Source organism: Pseudophryne corroboree, chromosome 5, assembly GCF_028390025.1.
Source record: "Pseudophryne corroboree isolate aPseCor3 chromosome 5, aPseCor3.hap2, whole genome shotgun sequence".
Taxonomy (NCBI): Eukaryota; Metazoa; Chordata; class Amphibia; order Anura; family Myobatrachidae; genus Pseudophryne; species Pseudophryne corroboree.
In genome coordinates this window covers 851,994,102-852,019,625 of record NC_086448.1, presented here as the reverse complement: position 1 = coordinate 852,019,625, position 25,524 = coordinate 851,994,102, and the positions used below count along the sequence as shown (strand labels likewise).

The 25,524-nt window shown below is 50.5% G+C and overlaps 1 protein-coding gene across 2 annotated transcripts in view; it reads right to left on the bottom strand.

Moving 5' to 3' along the window:
• Positions 1–25,524, bottom strand: part of LOC134928697 (myeloid zinc finger 1-like) — a 217,779-nt gene that overhangs the window by 91,380 nt on the left and 100,875 nt on the right. For both annotated transcript variants that reach the window (XM_063924714.1, XM_063924715.1), the window contains exons 2-3: positions 20,857–20,983; positions 13,077–13,553 (exon numbers count right to left, since the gene is read on the bottom strand). In XM_063924714.1, the coding sequence (XP_063780784.1) occupies positions 13,077–13,553; positions 20,857–20,983 (604 nt within the window). The remainder of the gene's footprint in view (positions 1–13,076; positions 13,554–20,856; positions 20,984–25,524) is intronic.

The following is a 25,524-nucleotide window of genomic DNA, read 5'->3' as shown; positions in this document are numbered from 1 at the left end:
ATTTATTTTCTTGTTTTTTTCACTTTCTGTTTTTATGCTGTTCCACATTAATTTGCACACTTACACCAGTCACACGCAATATCATTTTTATTCACTTGCATTCACTTCCTTCTCTTTCTTTCAATACCAATGTAACATGTAGAGTCTGTCTCATCACGTCACTCTAATCTCCTGGTAGATCCTAGCTTCTCACTTGTCACTGTCGTGGTATACACGCTCCCCTTTCTATCGGGCCTGGTTAGTACCCTGATGGGAGACCAGGTGACATATTACTGTGTATCAAGCATGAGCTAGATAGGGAATTTTCCTCGTGTATATGAATATATTGTAATTACACACAAATATGTATTTATATGAAGATATTTTCATCAGGATATGCTCAACACTCACTTTAAAAAGTCTATACACACGTATCAATTTCTCTAACGTCACATCTATTTATCAATGTCTGACAGCTGTGGACTCTATCACAGCTCACTAAAACTAAATGATCTTTATTATTTATTACTTCTCATTTAGAATGGTAGTTTCACACTCACTTGTATAATACACAGACTATCGTTATATATCATATCTTAACTGGAAAATGAGAGCCTCATAACAATATGACAAATATTGGTGACCTAGTTCTGTCGGTGCTTTCCAAACCAGCATAACTTCGCCCACCTCTACCCATTGTTTTCCACAACGCAGCGATGCATTGCGTTCTAAGTGACACCATCCTCGTAGCCTAGCAACACGGATGCCCTTATGAGGTGGGAGCGCTCATGACAGCTTCCGCCGCTGCTACACTGTAGCTATGGATACGTAGGAAGCTAAGATCTCACCCAATGTATTTCCACCCTTCTTGTGACGTCATATAATAGGCGGAAATCTGATCTATCAATCAATCAATCAATCAGCCAGCACTCCTCCGCTTCCGGCCACACTGATTGGTGGAAACTCAGCTCACATGATATTTAAACACATAGAGGTAATCCTAGGAAAGGCTTCCAGGAAGTGAACAAGTCCGGACCACGGGTGAAACGCGTTTTCCTAGGGGACCCTCCTCACTGGACCTCATGTTGAGGGATATTATTCACCAGACACATCCAAGGATGGGCCAATATCGGTAACCTGGTACTGAATGGTGAGTCGGCGCAGTACCGCTCTGTACATTCCCCAGCATGGCCACTATATATGTTTGATAGTAAATATGAAGGTATTGAACACACATATTGAATACAATTTGATATAACTTTTTACCCTAATTTGTGAATTAGCAGGGAATCTTGTATCTATACAATTAATCTGTTTGGATTATATACATCTTATTCTGATGTCATAACCAGTTATAATTGTGGCATATTTAACCTAGAGACAACAAGCAGAATTTGCATATAATATGCTGGTAATGTGTCTATAACATAAACAGAGCATTGTGAATTTTACATTTACTATTATACTGTTTGACTTTTTCCAGGTATAAACAGTTATTGTGACGCAGGTATTTCTTGTTACTTGTCTTACTTTTCAGCTATATTTCTTTAAGAAGCTGCCATTACTTTTTTCTGCATGTAGATGCTCGTGTGGGGCACATGACAGGATTGCTCTAACAATATGTAATTGTGAGACAGATTTCTGCAAAAGTGGCATCTCTATTATCTGCACTTATTCCGGGGACTCTCATCTACGATTCAGGGAGGTGAGCCCCTGTTTTTTGACAGAGGAACACGTACCCTTGTCTAACGTAGACACCAGCTCCTCACATTTCTTCTCTTTCTTTTAAATTTTCTCTCTTTCATCCCTTCCCCTTCCCTAAACCCCCACATTCTTTTTCCCCCTCTCCCCTCTGCTTTACTGTTTCTTCCACCATTTTTTGGTCTCTTTCTCTCTGGCCTGAGTTGGAAATCCATCCAACAACGGACCAATTCTTGATACATCGTGGTGCACTCTCATTGGTGTATCAGAAATATCAGCCACATCATCCTACTACCATACCTCAACGCACATGCCCAATCTCGTCTGATCTTGGAAGCAAAATGGTGGTGAGCTGGGTCAGTACTTGGAAGGGAGACCCCAGGGCATACCCAGTGTATTAGGTAGGCATCGGTAGCTTACTCTGACGTATACACTAACAGCAGGATCACCACTCTCACTTCCTTCATAACCTAAGTAACTTTATTCTATATATGTTCCATGTGGAAAGGGACTATAAAACATGCGGACCCTGTGATTTAAAACCTGTGTTCAATGCTGTATAAATATCTTTAGCCACATTGCAGTCCAGTAAGGGGTATCTCCTCACACTAATTGACCCTTTTTGGAATTTAATTTGTACTGATCCAAGACAGACGGAGGTATAATTTTTCGATATCTACTCTCCTATCTGAAATCACCTGAAAGGTGATAGGATCAGAACACATTTTATATTTACATAAATATTTATATCTTTTTTGGCACCTACTAGTTACTAATATTATTCGTATTTTAATGTATATGAAGAACTAATAAAAGTTAAGTTTTAATTTCAACACATATCAAAAAATAAGAATTTACTTACCGATAATTCTATTTCTCGTAGTCCGTAGTGGATGCTGGGAACTCCGTAAGGACCATGGGGAATAGCGGCTCCGCAGGAGACTGGGCACAAAAGTAAAGCTTTAGGACTACCTGGTGTGCACTGGCTCCTCCCCCTATGACCCTCCTCCAAGCCTCAGTTAGGATAATGTGCCCGGACGAGCGTACACAATAAGGAAGGATTTATGAATCCCGGGTAAGACTCATACCAGCCACACCAATCACACCGTACAACCTGTGATCTGAACCCAGTTAACAGCATGATAACAGAGGAGCCTCTGGATAGATGGCTCACAACAACAATAACCCGATTTAGTTAACAATAACTATGTACAAGTATTGCAGACAATTCGCACTTGGGATGGGCGCCCAGCATCCACTACGGACTACGAGAAATAGAATTATCGGTAAGTAAATTCTTATTTTCTCTGACGTCCTAGTGGATGCTGGGAACTCCGTAAGGACCATGGGGATTATACCAAAGCTCCCAAACGGGCGGGAGAGTGCGGATGACTCTGCAGCACCGAATGAGAGAACTCCAGGTCCTCCTCAGCCAGGGTATCAAATTTGTAGAATTTTGCAAACGTGTTTGCCCCTGACCAAGTAGCTGCTCGTCAAAGTTGTAAAGCCGAGACCCCTCGGGCAGCCGCCCAAGATGAGCCCACCTTCCTTGTGGAATGGGCTTTTACAGATTTTGGCTGTGGCAGGCCTGCCACAGAATGTGCAAGCTGAATTGTATTACAAAACCAACGAGCAATAGTCTGCTTAGAAGCAGGAGCACCCAACTTGTTGGGTGCATACAGGATAAACAGCGAGTCAGATTTTCTGACTCCAGCCGTCCTGGAAACATATATTTTCAGGGCCCTGACTATGTCCAACAACTTGGAGTCCTCCAAGTCACTAGTAGCCGCAGGTACCACAATAGGTTGGTTCAGATGAAACGCTGAAACCACCTTAGGGAGAAAATGAGGACGAGTCCTCAATTCCGCCCTGTCTGAATGGAAAATCAGATAAGGGCTTTTACAGGATAAAGCCGCCAATTCTGACACGCGCCTGGCCGAGGCCAGGGCCAACAGCATGACCACTTTCCATGTGATATATTTTAACTCCACAGATTCAAGTGGTTCAAACCATTGTGACTTTAGGAACCCCAAAACTACATTGAGATCCCAAGGTGCCACTGGAGGCACAAAAAGGAGGCTGTATATGCAGTACCCCTTTTACAAACGTCTGAACTTCAGGAACTGAAGCTAGTTCTTTCTGGAAGAAAATTGACAGGGCCGAAATTTGAACCTTAATGGACCCCAATTTTAGGCCCATAGACACTCCTGTTTGCAGGAAATGCAGGAATCGACCTAGTTGAAATTCCTCCATCGGGGCCTTACTGGCCTCGCACCACGCAACATATTTTCGCCAAATGCGGTGATAATGCTTTTCGGTTACATCCTTCCTGGCTTTGATCAGGGTAGGGATGACTTCATCCGGAATGCCTTTTTCCTTCAGGATCCGGCGTTCAACCGCCCTGCCGTCAAACGCAGCCGCGGTAAGTCTTGGAATAGACAGGGTCCTTGCTGGAGCAGGTCCCTTCTTAGAGGTAGAAGCCACGGGTCCTCCGTGAGCATCTCTTGAAGTTCCGGGTACCAAGTCCTTCTTTGCCAATCCGGAGCCACGAGTATAGTTCTTACTCCCCTCCGTCTTATAATTCTCAGTACTTTTGGTAAGAGAGGAAGAGGAGGGAACACATACACTGACTGGTACACCCACGGTGTTACCAGAGCGTCCACAGCTATTGCCTGAGGGTCCCTTGACCTGGCGCAATACCTGTCCAATTTTTTGTTTAGGCGGGACGCCATCATGTCCACCTTTGGTTTTTCCCAACGGTTTACAATCATGTGGAAGACTTCTGCTGAGGAAGTCTGTTTCCCAGTTGTTCACTCCCGGAATGAACACTGCTGACAATGCTATCCCATGATTTTCCGCCCAGCGAAAAATCCTTGCAGCTTCTGCCATTGCCCTCCTGCTTCTTGTGCCGCCCTGTCTGTCTACGTGGGCGACTGCCGTGATGTTGTCCGACTGGATCAGCACTGGCTGACCTTAAAGCAGAGGTTTTGCTTGGCTTAGGGCATTGTAAATGGCCCTTAGCTCCAAGATATTTATGTGACGTGATGTCTCCAGGCTTGACCACAAGCCCTGGAAATTTCTTCCCTGTGTGACTGCTCCCCAGCCTCGCAGGCTGGCATCCGTGGTCACCAGGACCCAGTCCTGAATGCCGAATCTGCGCCCTCTAGAAGATGAGCACTCTGCAACCACCACAGAAGAGACACCCTTGTCTTTGGTGACAGGGTTATCCGCTGATGCATCTGAAGATGCGATCCGGACCATTTTTCCAGCAGGTCCCACTGGAAAGTTCTTGCGTGGAATCTGCCGAATGGAATTGCTTCGTAGGAAGCCACCATTTTTCCCAGGACCCTTGTGCACTGATGCACTGACACTTGGCCTGGTTTTAGGAGGTTTCTGACTAGTTCGGATAACTCCCTGGCTTTCTCCTCCTGGAGAAACACCTTTTTCTGGACTGTGTCCAGGATCATCCTTAGGAATAGAAGACGTGTCGTCGGGATCAGCTGCGATTTTGGAATATTAAGAATCCAACCGTGCTGCCGCAACACTACTTGAGATAGTGCTACCCCGACTACCAACTGTTCCCTGGATCTTGCCCTTATCCGGAGATCGTCCAAGTAAGGGATAATTAAAACTCCCTTCCTTCGAAGGAGTATCATCATTTCGGCCATTACTTTGGTAAAGACCCGGGGTGCCGTGGACAAACCAAACGGCAGCTTCTGAAACTGATAGTGACAGTTCTATACCACAAACCTGAGGTACCCTTGGTGAGAAGGGTAAATTGGGACATCTTCCAGGTTTGCAATCACCGCTCTGAGTGACTCCATCTTGAATTTGAACCTTTGTTCAAGGATTTCAGATATAAATTAGGTCTCACCGAGCCGTCCGGCTTTGGTACCACAAACAGCGTGGAATAATACCCCTTTCCCTGTTGTAGGAGGGGTACCTTGATTATCACCTGCTGGGAATACAGCTTGTGAATGGCTTCCCATACCGCCTCCCTGTCGGAGGGAGACGTCGGTAAAGCAGCCTTTAGGAAACGGCGAAGGGGAGACGTCTCGAATTCCAATTTGTACCCCTGAGATACCACCTGAAGGATCCAGGGGTCCACCTGTGAGTGAGCCCACTGCACGCTGAAATTTTTGAGACGGGCACCCACCGTGCCTGAGTCCGCTTGTAAAGCCCCAGCGTCATGCTGAGGACTTGGCAGAAAACGGGAGAGGGCTTCTGTTCCTGGGAACTGGCTGTTTTCTGCAGCCTTTTTCCTCTCCCTCTGCCACGGGGCAGAAATGAGGAGCCTTTTGCCCGCTTGCCCTTATGGGGCCCAAAGGACTGCGCCTGATAATACGGCGTCTTCTTATGTTGAGAGGCTACCTGGGGTAAAAATGTGGATTTCCCAGCCGTTGCCACCAGGTCTGTTAGACCTACCCCAAATAACTCCTCCCTTTTATAAGGCGATACTTCCATATGCCTTTTGGAATCAGCATCACCTGACCACTGTCTTGTCCATAACCCTCTCTGGCAGAAATGGACAGCGCACTTACTCTTGATGCCAGTCGGCAAATATCCCTCTGTGCATCACGCATATATAGAAATGCATCTTTTAATGCTCTATAGGCAATAATATACTGTCCCTATCTAGGGTATCAATATTGTCAGTCAGGGAAACCGACCAAGCCACCCCAGCTCTGCACATCCAGGCTGAGGCGATCGCTGGTCGCAGTATAACACCCGTGTGAGTGTATATACATTTTACTGCTTTCTGTCAGCAGGTTCCTTAAGGGCAGCCGTATCCGGGGACGGTAGTGCCACCTGTTTAGACAAGCGTGTGAGCGCTTTATTGGCGGGAAGGGGTATGATGCTAATAACTTTTTAGGAATTAACAGTTTTTATCGGGGGAAACCCACGCTTCATCACACACCTCATTTAATTCCTCAGATGCAGGAAAAACTACCGGCAGTTTTTTCTCACCCAACATAATACCCTTTTTAGTGGTACTGGTATTATCAGAAATATGTAAAAACATTTTCCATAGCCTCAATCATGTAACGTGTGGCCCTACTGGAAGTCACATTCGTCTCTTTATCGTCGACACTGGAGTCAGTATCCGTGTCGGCGTCTGTATCTGCCATCTGCGGTAACGGGCGTTTTAGAGCCCCTGATGGCTTTTGAGACCCCTGGACAGGCACAGGCTGAGTCGCCGCTGTCTCATGTCATCAATCTTTTGTAAAGAGCTGACACTGTCACATATTCCTTCCATAAGCTCATCCACTCAGGTGTCGACTCCCTAGGGGGTGACATCTCTGTTACAGGCAATTGCTCCGCCTCCACACCATTTTCCTCCTCATACATGTCGACACAACGTACCGACACACAGCACACACACAGGGAATGCTCTGATAGAGGACAGGACCCCACTAGCCCTTTGGGGAGACAGAGGGAGAGTATGCCAGCACACACCAGAGCGCTATATATATACAGGGACAGGGCCGTAACTACGTGTGTGCCAAGGGGGCTTGGCACACAGCGCAGTTGCCCTGGGGGCGCACGGCCAGCGGCATGTAATGAGTCAAATTGACTCATTACATGCCGCCTCTGAACTGCGCCGTGCGCCGCGCTGGAGGAGAGAAGACAGTCACAGGAGCGCCGGGCAGCGGAGGAGGAGGGAGGGGGAGCAGAGAGCCGCAGCAGCGCTATTTGATTGGTAGTAAGCGCTGCTGCAGCATCCCCCTCTCCTTCTGTATTGGCTGCCTGGCGCTGCTGTGGATGCATCCCAGCATCCACAGCAGCGCCGGGCAGCCAATACAGAAGGAGAGGGGGATGCTGCAGCAGCGCTTACTACCAATCAAATAGCGCTGCTGCGGCTCTCTGCTCCCCCTCCCTCCTCCTCCTTCTCAACTGACTTCACACTGCACAGAGAGGGAGATGCACGAGGAGCCTGTCAGCGGGGAGAAGGTAAGTATGTCTCTCTCTCTCTCTCCTGCAATGTGTAAAAAGGGGTCCCGTCTGCCGCAATGCATAAAAAGGGGGACTGGCTGCCGCAATGCGTAAAAAGGGGTCCCGTCTGCCGCAATGTGTAAAAAGGGGGACTGGCTGACGCAATGCGTAAAAAGGGGTCCCGGCTGCCGCAATGTGTAAAAAAGGGGGACTGGCTGCCGCAATGCGTAAAAAGGGGGACTGGCTGCCGCAATGCGTAAAAAGGGGGATGCTGTCTGCTGTAATATGTAAAAGGGGCTCTACCTGGTGTAGTGGCGCTACTGTGCAGCGTAATTTGAATAATGGAGACTACTGTGCACCGTAGTATGAATTGCTATTATTTTGTTGCCACGCCCCTTCCCGTGAAGCCACGCCCCTATATATTTTTCACGCGGCTACGGCGCGCACTGCGCCTGTCTTGTACGGGGGGGGGGGCGCCAATGTCAGTTCTTGCACACAGCGCTAAAATGCCTAGTTACGGCACTGTACAGGGATAACCTTATATAAGTGTTTTTCCCCTTATAGCTGCTGTATTTTTAATACTGCGCCTAATTAGTGCCCCCCTCTCTTTTTTAACCCTTTTCTGTAGTGTAGTAACTGCAGGGGAGAGCCAGGGAGCTTCCCTCCAACGGAGCTGTGAGAGAAAATGGCGCCAGTGTGCTGAGGAGATAGGCTCCGCCCCCTTCTCGGCGGCTTTTTCTCCCGCTTTTCAGTGTAATCTGGCAGGGGTTAAAATTCATCCATATAGCCCTGGGGGCTATATGTGATGTATTTTCGCCAGCCAAGGTGTTTCTATTGCTGCTCAGGGCGCCCCCCCCCCAGCGCCCTGCACCCTCAGTGACCGGAGTGTGAGGTGTACATGAGGAGCAATGGCGCACAGCTGCAGTGCTGTGCGTTACCTTGGTGAAGACAGGATGTCTTCTGCCGCCGATTTTCCGGACCTCTTCTTGCTTCTGGCTCTGTAAGGGGGCCGGCGGCGCGGCTCTGGGACCGGACTCCGAGGCTGGGCCTGTGTTCGGTCCCTCTGGAGCTAATGGTGTCCAGTAGCCTAAGAAGCCCAATCCACTCTGCAAGCAGGCAGGTTCGCTTCTTCTCCCCTTAGTCCCTCGATGCAGTGAGCCTGTTGCCAGCAGGTCTCACTGAAAATAAAAAACCTAAAACTAAACTTTCACTAAGAAGCTCAGGAGAGCCCCTAGTGTGCACCCTTCTCGGCCGGGCACAAAAATCTAACTGAGGCTTGGAGGAGGGTTATAGGGGGAGGAGCCAGTGCACACCAGGTAGTCCTAAAGCTTTACTTTTGTGCCCAGTCTCCTGCGGAGCCGCTATTCCCCATGGTCCTTACGGAGTTCCCAGCATCCACTAGGACGTCAGAGAAAAAATATTTTCTTTGATCATTATAGTAAGGAGTGCGCCCAAACCAGAGTCTTCTTTTTCTTGTTTTTTTACCTGTACATTATGATGTCAGCAGTCTGTACCTGTACATTATGGTGTCAGCAGTATGTACCTGTACATTATGGTGTCAGCAGTCTGTACCTGTACATTATGGTGTCAGCAGTCTGTACCTGTACATTATGGTGTCAGCAGTCTGTACCTGTACATTATGATGTCAGCAGTCTGTACCTGTACATTATGATGTCAGCAGTCTGTACCTGTACATTATGGTGTCGGCGTTCTGTACCTGTACATTATGGTGTCGGCGTTCTGTACCTGAACATTATGATGTCGGCAGTCTGTACCTGTACATTAGGGTGTCGGCGTTCTGTACCTGTACATTATGGTGTCGGCAGTCTGTACCTGTACATTATGGTGTCGGCGTTCTGTACCTGTACATTATGATGTCGGCAGTCTGTACCTGTACATTATGGTGTCGGCGTTCTGTACCTGTACATTATGGTGTCGGCGTTCTGTACCTGTACATTATGGTGTCAGCGTTCTGTACCTGTACATTATGATGTCAGCAGTCTGTACCTGTACATTATGATGTCAGCAGTCTGTACCTGTACATTATGATGTCAGCAGTCTGTACCTGTACATTATGATGTCAGCAGTCTGTACCTGTACATTATGATGTCAGCAGTCTGTACCTGTACATTATGATGTCAGCAGTCTGTACCTGTACATTATGGTGTCAGCGTTCTGTACCTAAACATTATGGTGTCGGCAGTCTGTACCTGTACATTAGGGTGTCGGCGTTCTGTACCTGTACATTATGGTGTCGGCGTTCTGTACCTGAACATTATGATGTCGGCAGTCTGTACCTGTACATTAGGGTGTCAGCGTTCTGTACCTGTACATTAGGGTGTCAGCGTTCTGTACCTGTACATTACGGTGTCGGCGTTCTGTACCTGTACATTACGGTGTCGGCGTTCTGTACCTGTACATTACGGTGTCGGCGTTCTGTACCTGTACATTACGGTGTCGGCGTTCTGTACCTGTACATTACGGTGTCGGCGTTCTGTACCTGTACATTACGGTGTCGGCGTTCTGTACCTGTACATTACGGTGTCGGCGTTCTGTACCTGTACATTACGGTGTCGGCGTTCTGTACCTGTACATTACGGTGTCGGCGTTCTGTACCTGTACATTACGGTGTCGGCGTTCTGTACCTGTACATTACGGTGTCGGCAGTCTGTACCTGTACATTACGGTGTCGGCAGTCTGTACCTGTACATTACGGTGTCGGCAGTCTGTACCTGTACATTACGGTGTCGGCAGTCTGTACCTGTACATTACGGTGTCGGCAGTCTGTACCTGTACATTACGGTGTCGGCAGTCTGTACCTGTACATTACGGTGTCGGCAGTCTGTACCTGTACATTACGGTGTCGGCAGTCTGTACCTGTACATTACGGTGTCGGCAGTCTGTACCTGTACATTACGGTGTCGGCAGTCTGTACCTGTACATTACGGTGTCGGCAGTCTGTACCTGTACATTACGGTGTCGGCAGTCTGTACCTGTACATTACGGTGTCGGCAGTCTGTACCTGTACATTACGGTGTCGGCAGTCTGTACCTGTACATTACGGTGTCGGCAGTCTGTACCTGTACATTACGGTGTCGGCAGTCTGTACCTGTACATTACGGTGTCGGCAGTCTGTACCTGTACATTACGGTGTCGGCAGTCTGTACCTGTACATTACGGTGTCGGCAGTCTGTACCTGTACATTACGGTGTCGGCAGTCTGTACCTGTACATTACGGTGTCGGCAGTCTGTACCTGTACACTACGGTGTCGGCTCTCTGTACCTGTACACTACGGTGTCGGCTCTCTGTACCTGTACACTACGGTGTCGGCTCTCTGTACCTGTACACTGTGGTGTCGGCTCTCTGTACCTGTACACTGTGGTGTCGGCTCTCTGTACCTGTACACTGTGGTGTCGGCTCTCTGTACCTGTACACTGTGGTGTCGGCTCTCTGTACCTGTACACTGTGGTGTCGGCTCTCTGTACCTGTACACTGTGGTGTCGGCTCTCTGTACCTGTACACTGTGGTGTCGGCTCTCTGTACCTGTACACTGTGGTGTCGGCTCTCTGTACCTGTACACTGTGGTGTCGGCTCTCTGTACCTGTACACTGTGGTGTCGGCTCTCTGTACCTGTACACTGTGGTGTCGGCTCTCTGTACCTGTACACTGTGGTGTCGGCTCTCTGTACCTGTACACTGTGGTGTCGGCTCTCTGTACCTGTACACTGTGGTGTCGGCTCTCTGTACCTGTACACTGTGGTGTCGGCTCTCTGTACCTGTACACTGTGGTGTCGGCTCTCTGTACCTGTACACTGTGGTGTCGGCTCTCTGTACCTGTACACTGTGGTGTCGGCTCTCTGTACCTGTACACTGTGGTGTCGGCTCTCTGTACCTGTACACTGTGGTGTCGGCTCTCTGTACCTGTACACTGTGGTGTCGGCTCTCTGTACCTGTACACTGTGGTGTCGGCTCTCTGTACCTGTACACTGTGGTGTCGGCTCTCTGTACCTGTACACTGTGGTGTCGGCTCTCTGTACCTGTACACTGTGGTGTCGGCTCTCTGTACCTGTACACTGTGGTGTCGGCTCTCTGTACCTGTACACTGTGGTGTCGGCTCTCTGTACCTGTACACTGTGGTGTCGGCTCTCTGTACCTGTACACTGTGGTGTCGGCTCTCTGTACCTGTACACTGTGGTGTCGGCTCTCTGTACCTGTACACTGTGGTGTCGGCTCTCTGTACCTGTACACTGTGGTGTCGGCTCTCTGTACCTGTACACTGTGGTGTCGGCTCTCTGTACCTGTACACTGTGGTGTCGGCTCTCTGTACCTGTACACTGTGGTGTCGGCTCTCTGTACCTGTACACTGTGGTGTCGGCTCTCTGTACCTGTACACTGTGGTGTCGGCTCTCTGTACCTGTACACTGTGGTGTCGGCTCTCTGTACCTGTACACTGTGGTGTCGGCTCTCTGTACCTGTACACTGTGGTGTCGGCTCTCTGTACCTGTACACTGTGGTGTCGGCTCTCTGTACCTGTACACTGTGGTGTCGGCTCTCTGTACCTGTACACTGTGGTGTCGGCTCTCTGTACCTGTACACTGTGGTGTCGGCTCTCTGTACCTGTACACTGTGGTGTCGGCTCTCTGTACCTGTACACTGTGGTGTCGGCTCTCTGTACCTGTACACTGTGGTGTCGGCTCTCTGTACCTGTACACTGTGGTGTCGGCTCTCTGTACCTGTACACTGTGGTGTCGGCTCTCTGTACCTGTACACTGTGGTGTCGGCTCTCTGTACCTGTACACTGTGGTGTCGGCTCTCTGTACCTGTACACTGTGGTGTCGGCTCTCTGTACCTGTACACTGTGGTGTCGGCTCTCTGTACCTGTACACTGTGGTGTCGGCTCTCTGTACCTGTACACTGTGGTGTCGGCTCTCTGTACCTGTACACTGTGGTGTCGGCTCTCTGTACCTGTACACTGTGGTGTCGGCTCTCTGTACCTGTACACTGTGGTGTCGGCTCTCTGTACCTGTACACTGTGGTGTCGGCTCTCTGTACCTGTACACTGTGGTGTCGGCTCTCTGTACCTGTACACTGTGGTGTCGGCTCTCTGTACCTGTACACTGTGGTGTCGGCATTCTGTACCTGTACACTGTGGTGTCGGCATTCTGTACCTGTACACTGTGGTGTCGGCATTCTGTACCTGTACACTGTTGTAGTGGGAGGGAAACACAAGGTGAATCCACTCTAATCTCCACGGCAGCAATGAGACAGCTGCGGGGAATCATATTGGATGGATAATTCGCTTTGCGTGCCTCCATGTTGTATATAAATCATTGTAATGTATCTAGCCTGAAATCACGTGTTTGCATTGCGCGTGAACGTTAGGATCCATACATAGCCACACTCCTGCTCACCTACACCATATTTATTCCTAGAAGCCACCTGCTGGGACTGACCGTACTCACCTGGGAAAGTCTCATCACTTCCAATGACCAGATCCAGTCTAGAGTCTCCAGTGTCACCGGAGGAACCTGCGCCATCTCTGACATTGCAGATGTCTCCTGGGTTTCTTGTTGGCAGCAGCTCGTCACTGCCAGCCTCCGTGTGCCAGGCTATGGACCTTCCTCCTGGACCCTCTTGCCCTGTAGATGTCTGAATGAGATTTTCCTGCAGGTTTTCTGGAACCACAGATCTCTGTGCATGCTGAGGAAACAGAGTCTCCTGGAATGACGGTGCCTCTGGATGTGGGGGAGTGAAGTGGTCTCCTTGACATAGATGACTCTCAGGAGCCTCAGCTGTCATCGCATGTTTTCCTGTATCCTCCTGGAATACGGACGCCTCTGTCATCTGGATAATGAACTTCTCCCCTGCAGTCTCCTCACTGACAGCTGGATGGGTCACTGTACTCTCTCCTGCACTCTCCTGGGTCAGGAACATGAAACCTGCCAGATACAAAGATGCTGCATTATTATCTAGCGGACAGACCTGATGGCAGCAGCAAATTTGTTAGCAGATGGGTAAAACCATGGGGGTCATTCCGACCTGATCGCTCGGTGCAGTTTATCACAGCGCAGCGATCGGCTCGGAACCGCACATGCAGGATGGCCGAAGGCCGTTGTTCCTTAGCGATCGCTTCCGCCTGATTGACAGGCAGAGGCGGTCGCTGGGCGGGAGGGGGGGGGGGCACGGCAGCGTTTGGCTGCTGTTATGGATTAGGTACTATCTGGTGTGCACTGGCTCCTCCCTCTATGCCCCTCCTCCAGACCTCAGTTAGATTTCTGTGCCCGGCTGAGCTGGATGCACACTAGGGGCTCTCCTGAGCTCCTAGAAAGAAAGTATATTTAGGTTTTTTATTTTACAGTGAGACCTGCTGGCAACAGACTCACTGCAGCGAGGGACTAAGGGGAGAAGAAGCGAACCTACCTGCTTGCAGCTAGCTTGGGCTTCTTAGGCTACTGGACACCATTAGCTCCAGAGGGACCGACCGCATGGAACTGGCCTTGGTGTTCGTTCCCGGAGCCGCGCCGCCGTCCCCCTTACAGAGCCAGAAGCAAGAAGAGGTCCGGAAAATCGGCGGCAGAAGACATCAGTCTTCACCAAGGTAGCGCACAGCACTGCAGCTGTGCGCCATTGCTCCTCATGCACACTTCACACTCCGGTCACTGAGGGTGCAGGGCGCTGGGGGGGGGGCGCCCTGAGGGCAATATATGACACCTTGGCTGGCAAATCTACATCATATATAGTCCTAGAGGCTATATAGATGTAAAATTACCCCTGCCAGTATTCCAGAAAAAGCGGGAGAAAGTCAGTTGAAAAAGGGGCGGAGCTATCTCCCTCAGCACACTGGCGCCATTTTCTCTTCACAGTGCAGCTGGAAGACAGCTCCCCAGGCTCTCCCCTGTAGTTTTCAGGCTCAAAGGGTTAAAAAGAGAGGGGGGGCACAAAATTTAGGCGCAATATTGTATATACAAGCTATTGGGAAAAATTCACTCAATATAGTGTTAATCCCAAAATTATATAGCGCTCTGGTGTGTGCTGGCATACTCTCTCTCTGTCTCCCCAAAGGGCTGTGTGGGGTCCTGTCCTCAGTCAGAGCATTCCCTGTGTGTGTGTGCGGTGTGTCGGTACGGCTGTGTCGACGCGTTTGATGAGGAGGCTTATGTGATGGCAGAGCAGATGCCGATAAATGTGATGTCGCCCCCTGTGGGGCCGACACCAGAGTGGATGGATAGGTGGAAGGTATAAACCGACAGTGTCAACTCCTTACATAAAAGGCTGGATGACGCAACAGCTATGGGACAGCCGGCTTCTCAGCCCGCGCCTGCCCAGGCGTCTCAAAGGCCATAAGGGGCTCAAAAACGCCCGCTCCCTCAGATGGCAGACACAGATGTCGACACGGAGTCTGACTCCAGTGTCGACGAGGTTGAGACATATACACAATCCACTAGGAACATCCGTTACATGATCCCGGCAATAAAAAATGTGTTACACATTTCTGACATTAACCCAAGTACCACTAAAAAAGGGTTTTATGTTTGGGGAGAAAAAGCAGGCAGTGTTTTGTTCCCCCATCAAATGAGTGAATGAAGTGTGAAAAAGCGTGGGTTCCCCCGATAAGAAACTGGTAATTTCTAAAAAGTTACTGATGGCGTACCTTTTCCCGCCAGAGGATAAGTTACGCTGGGAGATATCCCCTAGGGTGGATAAGGCGCTCACACGTTTGTCAAAAAAGGTGGCACTGCAGTCTTAGGATACGGCCACTTAGAAGGTACCTGCTGATAAAAAGCAGGAGGCTATCCTGAAGTCTGTATTTACACACTCAGGTACTAGACTGAGACCTGCAGATAGTGCTGCTGCAGCGTGGTCTGTAACCCTGTCAAACAGGGATACTATTTTGCGAACATAAGACGTCGTCTTATATATGAGGGATGCACAGAGGGATATTTTGCCGGCTGGCATCCAGAATTAATGCAATGTCCATTCTGTCAGGAGGGTATTAGAGACCCGACACTGGACAGGTGATGCTGACTTTAAAAGGCACATAGAGCCTTATAAGGATGAGGAATTGTTTGGGGATGGTCTCTGGGACCTCGTATCCACAGCAACAGCTGGAAAGACATTTTTTTACCTCAGGTTTCCTCACAGCCTAAGAAAGCACTGTATTATCAGGTACAGTCCTTTCGGCTTCAGAAAAGCAAGCGGGTCAAAGGCGCTTCCTTTCTGCACAGAGACGAGGGAAGAGGGAAAAAGCTGCACCAGTCAGCCAGTTCCCAGAATCAAAATTCTTCCCCCGCTTCCTCTGAGTCCACCGCATGACGCGGGGGCTCCACAGGCGTAGCCAGGTACAGTGGGGGGCCGCCTCAAAAATTTCAGCTATCAGTGGGCTCGCTCACAGGTGGATCCCTGGATCCTTCAAGTAGTATCTCAGGGGTACAAGCTGGAATTTGAGGCGTCTCCCCCCCGCCGTTTCCTCAAATCTGCCTTGCCGACAACTCCCTCAGGCAGGGAGGCTGTGCTAGAGGCAATTCACAAGCTGTATTCCCAGCAGGTGATAGTCAAGGTGCCCCTACTTCAACAAGGACGGGGTTACTATTCCACACTGTTTGTGGTACCGAAACCGGACGGTTCGGTGAGACCCATTTTAAATTTGAAATCCTTGAACACATACATAAAAAAATTCAAGTTCAAGATGGAATCGCTCAGGGCGGTTATTGCAAGCCTGGAGGAGGGGGATTACATGGTATCCCTGGACATCAAGGATGCTTACCTACTTGTCCCCATTTACCATCCTCACCAGGAGTACCTCAGATTTGTGGTACAGGATTGCCATTACCAATTCAAAACACTGCCGTTTGGACTGTCCACGGCACCGAGGGTCTTTACCAAGGTAATGGCAGAAATGATGATACTCCTTCGAAAAAAGGGAGTTTTAATTATCCCGTACTTGGACGATCTCCTTATAAAGGCGAGGTCCAAGGAGCAGTTGTTGGTCGGAGTAGCACTATCTCGGGAAGTGCTACAACAGCACGGATGGATTCTATACATTCCAAAGTCACAGCTGGTTCCTACCACACGCCTACTGTTCCTGGGGATGGTTTTGGACACAGAACAGAAAAAAGTGTTTCTCCCGCAGGAGAAAGCCAAGGAGCTGTCATCTCTAGTCAGAGACCTCCTGAAACCAAAACAGGTATCGGTGCATCACTGCACACGAGTCCTGGGAAAAATGGTAGCTTCTTACGAAGCAAAATTCCATTCGGCAGGTTCCATGCAAGAACCTTTCAGTGGGACCTCTTGGACTGCAGAGTGCTCATCTTCAGGAGGGCCGCAGATTCGGCATACAGGACTGGGTCCTGGTAACCACGGATGCCAGCCTTCGAGGCTGGGGGGCAGTCACACAGGGAAGAAATTTCCAAGGACTTTGGTCAAGTCAGGAGTCGTCCCTACACATAAATATTCTGGAACTGAGGGCCATTTACAATGCCCTAAGTCTGGCAAGGCCTCTGCTTCAAAACCAGCCGGTACTGATCCAATCAGACAACATCACGGCAGTCGCCCATGTAAACCGACAGGGCGGCACAAGAAGCAGGATGGCGATGGCAGAAGCCACAAGGATTCTCCGATGGGCGGAAAATCACGTCTTAGCACTGTCAGCAGTGTTCATTCCGGGAGTGGACAACTGGGAAGCAGACTTCCTCAGCAGACACGACCTACACCCGGGAGAGTGGGGACTTCATCCAGAAGTCTTCCAACTGTTGGTAAACCGTTGGGAAAGGCCACAGGTGGACATGATGGCGTCCCGCCTAAACAAAAAACTAGATATTGCGCCAGGTCAAGGGACCCTCAGGCAATAGCTGTGGACGCTCTAGTGACACCGTGGGTGTACCAGTCGGTTTATGTATTCCCTCCTCTGCCTCTCATACCAAAGGTACTGAGAATAATAAGAAAACGAGGAGTAAGAACGATACTCGTGGTTCCGGATGGGCCAAGAAGAGCTTGGTACCCAGAACTTCAAGAAATGATATCAGAGGACCCATGGCCTCTACCGCTCAGACAGGATCTGCTACAGCAGGGGCCCTGTCTGTTCCAAGACTTACCGTGGCTGCGTTTGACGGCATGGCGGTTGAATTCCGGATCCTAAAGGAAAAGGGCATTACGGAAGAAGTCCTTCCTACGCTGATAAAAGCCAGGAAAGAAGTAACCGCAAACCATTATCACCGTATTTGGCGAAAATATGTTGCGTGGTGTGAGGCCAGGAAGGCCCCAACAGAGGAATTTCAGCTGGGTCGTTTTCTGCACTTCCTACAGTCAGGGGTGACTATGGGCCTAAAATTGGGTTCCATTAAGGTCCAGATTTCGGCTCTGTCGATTTTCTTCCAGAAAGAACTGGCTTCATTGCCTGGAGTTCAGACATTTGTAAAGGGAGTGCTACATATTCAGCCCCCTTTTGTGCCTCCTGTGGCACCTTGGGATCTCAACGTGGTCTTGAGTTTCTTAAAATCACATTGGTTTGAGCCACTTAAAACTGTGGATTTGAAATATCTCACGTGGAAAGTGGTAATATTATTGGCCTTGGCTTCGGCCAGGCGTGTGTCAGAATTGGCGGCTTTGTCATGTAAAAGCCCTTATCTGATTTTCCATATGGATAGGGCAGAATTGAGGACTCGTCCCCAGTTTCTCCCTAAGGTGGTATCAGCTTTTCACTTGAACCAACCTATTGTAGTGCTTGCGGCTACTAGGGACTTGGAAGATTCCAAGTCACTGGACGTAGTCAGGGCCTTAAAAATTTATATTTCCAGGACGGCTGGAGTCAGGAAAACTGACTCGCTTTTTATCCTGTAGGCACCCAACAAAATAGGTGCTCCTACTTCTAAGCAGACTATTTCTAGTTGAATTTGTAGCACAATTCAGCTGGAGCATTCTGCGGCTGGATTGCCGCATCCTAAATCAGTAAAAGCCCATTCCACAAGGAAGGTGGGCTCATCTTGGGCGGCTGCCCGAGGGGTCTCGGCTTTACAATTTTGCCGAGCTGCAACTTGGTCAGGGGCAAACACGTTTGCTAAATTCTACAAAATTGATACCCTGGCTAAGGAGGACCTTGAGTTCTCTCATTCGGTGCTGCAGAGTCATCCGCACTCTCCCGCCCGTTTGGGAGCTTTGGTATAATCCCCATGGTCCTTACGGAGTTCCCAGCATCCACTAGGACGTCAGAGAAAATAAGATTTTACTCACCGGTAAATCTATTTCTCGTAGTCCGTAGTGGATGCTGGGCGCCCATCCCAAGTGCGACTCGCCCTTGCTTAAGAACCGTAATCTGAGCCTCGGCTGAAGCCATCTTGTCAGGGTCATCATACAAAATGCCCAGTGCCGTAAAAAAAGCATCAACACTTTTAAGCGACGGACAGTCAGGCTGTAACCCATATGCCCAGACCTGTGGGTCTCCTTGTAGCAAGGAAATCACCATGCCCACCCGCTGAATCTCCGACCCAGAAGACTGGGGCCTAAGCCTGAAATATAGCTTACAGCTCTCCTTGAAACAAAAGAACTGCGAGCGATCTCCAGAAAAACGATCCGGGAGATTTACTTTCGGCTCCTTAACCCCTGAACTTGCCGCTGCTGCTGCGGGAGCTCCGCTATATATCCATATCACTCGTTGCTGGCTTGGTGGGTATATAAGGGGTGTGATAGGCCCTCTGCACACATATCACTCATGGCTGGCTTGGTGGGTATATAAGGTATGTGATACGCTGTCTGCACACATATCACTCGTTGCTGGCTTAGTGGGTATATAACGTGTGTGATAGGCCGTCTGCACACATATCACTCGTTGCTGGCTTGGTGGGTATATAAGGGGTGTGATAGGCCGTCTGCACACATATCACTCGTTGCTGGCTTGGTGGGTATATAAGGAGTGTGATAGGCTGTCTGCACACATATCACTCGTTGCTGGCTTAGTGGGTATATAACGTGTGTGATAGGCCGTCTGCACACATATCACTCGTTGCTGGCTTGGTGGGTATATAAGGGGTGTGATAGGCCGTCTGCACACATATCACTCGTTGCTGGCTTGGTGGGTATATAAGGGGTGTGATAGGCCGTCTGCACACATATCACTCGTTGCTGGCTTGGTGGGTATATAAGGTGTGTGATAGGCCGTCTGCACACAGATCACTCGTTGCTGGCTTGGTGGGTATATAAGGTGTGATAGGCCGTCTGCACACATATCACTCGTTGCTGGCTTGGTGGGTATATAAGGAGTGTGATAGGCCGTCTGCACACATATCACTTGTTGCTGGCTTGGTGGGTATATAAGGTGTGTGATAGGTCGTCTGTACACATATCACTCGTTGCTGGCTTGGTGGGTATATAACGTGTGATAGGCCGTCTGGACACATATCACTCGTTGCTGGCTTGGTGGGTATATAAGGTGTGCGATAGGACGTCTGCACACATATCACTCGTTGCTGGCTTGGTGGGTATATAAGGAGTGTGATAGGCCGTCTGCACACATATCACACGTTGCTGGCTTGGTGGGTATATAACGTGTGTGATAGGCCGTCTGCACACATATCACTCGTTGTTGTCATGGGTAAAAGGGGGACTTTTCCGAGTTGCAGAAAGGGATGATTATCTGCTTTCTGGCCAAGGGCGGCGGTATTCCTGACACAGCGCAGTGTGTGACCTGTCCGCGTGCTGCTGTGGTGAAGGTGCATTGTGACATTGTAACTGCAGAGCACCATGTGCAGGTGCGCTTTAAGAGAGGAGGAGGAGGACCGTGTCCAGCCTCCTCCATTCAGGCCCCTCCCCCCGTGTCCAGCCTCCTCCATTCAGGCCCCTCCTCCCGTGTTCAGCCTTCTCCATTCAGGCCCCTCCTCCCGTGTTCAGCCTTCTCCATTCAGGCCCCTCCTCCCGTGTCCAGCCTCCTCCATTCAGGCCCCTCCTCTCTGCTGGGAGCGCTGTAGAGTCTAAGCACTAGATGGCTCAGACTCTACCGCACATGCTGCGCAGAACTCCGCAAAAATGGGCGCTGCGCCATCTTCACAGGGTTTTAATGAGGAAGTCGGCGCGGGACTGCAGAGGGTTATTAAGTGTGTGCGGTGGGGCTCCCCCTGGACTCAGTGGCTGGTGAGAGGTGAATGTCAGCCTGTGCCAATCTACCAGCACTTTACTGAGTCACTCCCAGCCGTCCCTGCTGCTCAGAATAATGTGATTCCATCGTGTATAAAGAGCGCTGATCTGACATCTTACCGAGAGAGGTGAATAACTCTGTAGTGTCCTTCATGACCGTCCTATATAGTTCCCTCTGCCAAGCAGCCAGACCCAGCCACTCCTCATCCGAGAACGTCAGCGTGATATCTTCCATCATGTGCAGAGCCTGACAGAGACAAAACAACAATATGTTATGTATTTATCATGTCAGAGTGTGATGGTCGGCGCAGCGCTGGGGGATAATTGCTAGGCAGAGTTGTCTATATTGGGTGCGTCTGTTTCCTCCCAGACTACAGGATCACTGGCTGCGGACGCGTGTTAGGGAAGTTAGGCGCTCATTCAGTATCAGCTGCAAATGCAAATAATCGCGCAGTGAGTGATTATCGGTACACAACCAGAAGACGTGCCAAGTCTGGTTTCCGTCATCGTACATAGCTATCTGAGAATACATTAGTGATCGCATTCAGCAACGATACAAAGGCGTGTCAGTGGGATGGGTCCGCAATTTCTACAATGCAGGGCGTGTAGCGGGTGTGTCGGGGGATGCTGTTAGTGCGCTGCAGGCCTAATTACAGTGATGCAGGGGATGCTGTTAGTGTGCTGCAGGTCTAATTACAGTGATGCAGGGGATGCTGTTAGTGTGCTGCAGGTCTAATTGCAGTGACGCAGGGGATGCTGTTAGTGCGCTGCAGGCCTAATTACAGTGATGCAGGGGATGCTGTTAGTGTGCTGCAGGTCTAATTACAGTGATGCAGGGGATGCTGTTAGTGTGCTGCAGGTCTAATTACAGTGACGCAGGGGATGCTGTTAGTGCGCTGCAGGCCTGATTACAGTGATGCAGGGGATGCTGTTAGTGCGCTGCAGGCCTAATTACAGTGATGCAGGGGATGCTGTTAGTGCGCTGCAGGTCTAATTACAGTGATGCAGGGGATGCTGTTAGTGCGCTGCAGGCCTAATTACAGTGACGCTGGGGATGCTGTTAGTGCGCTGCAGGTCTAATTACAGTGACGCAGGTGATGCTGTTAGTGCGCTGCAGGCCTAATTACAGTGATGCAGGGGATGCTGTTAGTGCGCTGCAGGCCTAATTACAGTGATGCAGGGGATGCTGTTAGTGCGCTGCAGGCCTAATTACAGTGATACAGGGGATGCTGTTAGTGCGCTGCAGGTCTAATTACAGTGATGCAGGGGATGGTGTTAGTGCGCTGCAGGCCTAATTACAGTGATGCAGGGGATGCTGTTAGTGCGCTGCAGGCCTAATTACAGTGATGCAGGGGATGCTGTTAGTGCGCTGCAGGTCTAATTACAGGGATGCTGTTAGTGCGCTGCAGGCCTAATTACAGTGACGCAGGGGTGCTGTTAGTGCGCTGCAGGCCTAATTACAGTGACGCAGGGGTGCTATTAGTGCGCTGCAGGCCTAATTACAGTGACGCAGGGGTGCTGTTAGTGCGCTGCAGGCCTAATTACAGTGACGCAGGGGATGCTGTTAGTGCGCTGCAGGTCTAATTACAGTGACGCAGGGGTGCTGTTAGTGCGCTGCAGGCCTAATTACAGTGATGCAGGGGATGCTGTTAGTGCGCTGCAGGCCTAATTACAGTGACGCAGGGGATGCTGTTAGTGCGCTGCAGGCCTAATTACAGTGATGCAGGGGGTGCTGTTAGTGCGCTGCAGGCCTAATTACAGTGATGCAGGGGTGCTGTTAGTGCGCTGCAGGCCTAATTACAGTGACGCAGGGGATGCTGTTAGTGCGCTGCAGGTCTAGTGACAGTGACGCAGGGGATGCTGTTAGTGCACTGCAGGCCTTATTACAGTGATGCAGGGGATGGTGTTAGTGCGCTGCAGGCCTAGTTACAGTGACGCAGGGGATGCTGTTAGTGTGCTGCAGGCCTAATTACAGTGATGCAGGGGATGCTATTAGTGCGCTGCAGGCCTAATTACAGTGACGCAGGGGTGCTGTTAGTGCGCTGCAGGCCTAATTACAGTGACGGAGGGGATGGTGTTAGTGTGCTGCAGGCCTAATTACAGTGATGCAGGGGATGCTGTTAGTGCGCTGCAGGCCTAATTACAGTGACGCAGGGGTGCTATTAGTGCGCTGCAGGCCTAATTACAGTGACGCAGGGGTGCTGTTAGTGCGCTGCAGGCCTAATTACAGTGACGCAGGGGATGCTGTTAGTGCGCTGCAGGTCTAATTACAGTGACGCAGGGGGTGCTGTTAGTGCGCTGCAGGTCTAATTACAGTGACGCAGGGGGTGCTGTTAGTGCGCTGCAGGTCTAATTACAGTGACGCAGGGGGTGCTGTTAGTGCGCTGCAGGCCTAATTACAGTGACGCAGGGGATGCTGTTAGTGCGCTGCAGGCCTAATTACAGTGACGCAGGGGGTGCTGTTAGTGCGCTGCAGGCCTAATTACAGTGACGCAGGGGATGCTGTTAGTGCGCTGCAGGCCTAATTACAGTGACGCAGGGGATGCTGTTAGTGCGCTGCAGGCCTAATTACAGTGACGCTGGGGATGTTGTTAGTGCGCTGCAGGCCTAGTTACAGTGACGCAGGGGATGCGGTTAGTGCGCTGCAGGCCTAGTTACAGTGACGCAGGGGATGCTGTTAGTGCGCTGCAGGCCTAATTAGTGACGCAGGGGATGCTGTTAGTGCGCTGCAGGCCTAATTACAGTGACGCAGGGGATGCTGTTAGTGCGCTGCGGGCCTAATTACAGTGACGCAGGGGATGCTGTTAGTGCGCTGCAGGCCTAATTACAGTGATGCAGGGCGTGCTGTTAGTGCGCTGCAGGTCTAATTACAGTGATGCAGGGGATGCTGTTAGTGCGCTGCAGGCCTAATTACAGTGATGCAGGGGATGCTGTTAGTGCGCTGCAGGCCTAATCACAGTGACGCAGGGGATGCTTTTAGTGCGCTGCAGGCCTAATTACAGTGACGCAGGGGATGCCGTTAGTGCGCTGCAGGCCTAATTACAGTGATGCAGGGGATGCTGTTAGTGCACTGCAGGCCTAATTACAGTGACGCAGGGGATGCTGTTAGTGCGTTGCAGGCCTAATTACAGTGACGCAGGGGATGCTGTTAGTGCGCTGCAGGCCTAATTACAGTGACGCAGGGGTGCTATTAGTGCGCTGCAGGCCTAATTACAGTGACGCAGGGGTGCTGTTAGTGCGCTGCAGGCCTAATTACAGTGACGCAGGGGTGCTATTAGTGCGCTGCAGGCCTAATTACAGTGACGCAGGGGTGCTGTTAGTGCGCTGCAGGCCTAATTACAGTGACGCAGGGGTGCTATTAGTGCGCTGCAGGCCTAATTACAGTGACGCAGGGGTGCTGTTAGTGCGCTGCAGGCCTAATTACAGTGACGCAGGGGTGCTATTAGTGCGCTGCAGGCCTAATTACAGTGACGCAGGGGTGCTATTAGTGCGCTGCAGGCCTAATTACAGTGACGCAGGGGATGCTGTTAGTGCGCTGCAGGCCTAATTACAGTGATGCAGGGGATGCTGTTAGTGCGCTGCAGGCCTAATTACAGTGACGCAGGGGATGCTGTTAGTGCACTGCAGGCCTAATCACAGTTACGCAGGGGATGCTGTTAGTGCGCTGCAGGCCTAATTACAGTGATGCAGGGGATGCTGTTAGTGCGCTGCAGGCCTAATTACAGTGACGCAGGGGATGCTGTTAGTGCGCTGCAGGCCTAATTACAGTGACGCAGGGGATGCTGTTAGTGCGCTGCAGGTCTAATTACAGTGACGCAGGTGATGCTGTTAGTGCGCTGCAGGTCTAATTACAGTGATGCAGGGGATGCTGTTAGTGCGCTGCAGGCCTAGTTACAGTGATGCAGGGGATGCTGTTAGTGTGCTGCAGGCCTAATTACAGTGATGCAGGGGATGCTATTAGTGCGCAGCAGGCCTAATTACAGTGACGCAGGGGTGCTATTAGTGCGCTGCAGGCCTAATTACAGTGACGCAGGGGTGCTGTTAGTGCGCTGCAGGCCTAATTACAGTGACGCAGGGGTGCTATTAGTGCGCTGCAGGCCTAATTACAGTGACGCAGGGGATGCTGTTAGTGCGCTGCAGGCCTAATTACAGTGACGCAGGGGATGCTGTTAGTGCGCTGCAGGCCTAATTACAGTGACGCTGGGGATGTTGTTAGTGCGCTGCAGGCCTAGTTACAGTGACGCAGGGGATGCTGTTAGTGCGCTGCAAGCCTAATTACAGTGATGCAGGGGATGCTGTTAGTGCGCTGCAGGCCTAGTTACAGTGACGCAGGGGATGCTGTTAGTGCGCTGCAGGCCTAGTTACAGTGACGCAGGGGATGCTGTTAGTGCGCTGCAGGAATAATTACAGTGACGCAGGGGATGCTGTTAGTGCGCTGCTTGCCTAATTACAGTGACGCAGGGGATGGTGTTAGTGCGCTGCAGGCCTAATTACAGTGACGCAGGGGATGCTGTTAGTGCGCTGCAGGCCTAATCACAGTGACGCAGGGGATGCTGTTAGTGCACTGCAGGTCTAATTACAGTGATGCAGGGGATGGTGTTAGTGCGCTGCAGGCCTAGTTACAGTGACGCAGGGGATGCTGTTAGTGCGCTGCAGGCCTAGTTACAGTGACGCAGGGGGTGCTGTTAGTGCACTGCAGGTCTAATTACAGTGACGCAGGGGATGCTGTTAGTGCACTGCAGGTCTAATTACAGTGATGCAGGGGATGCTGTTAGTGCGCTGCAGGCC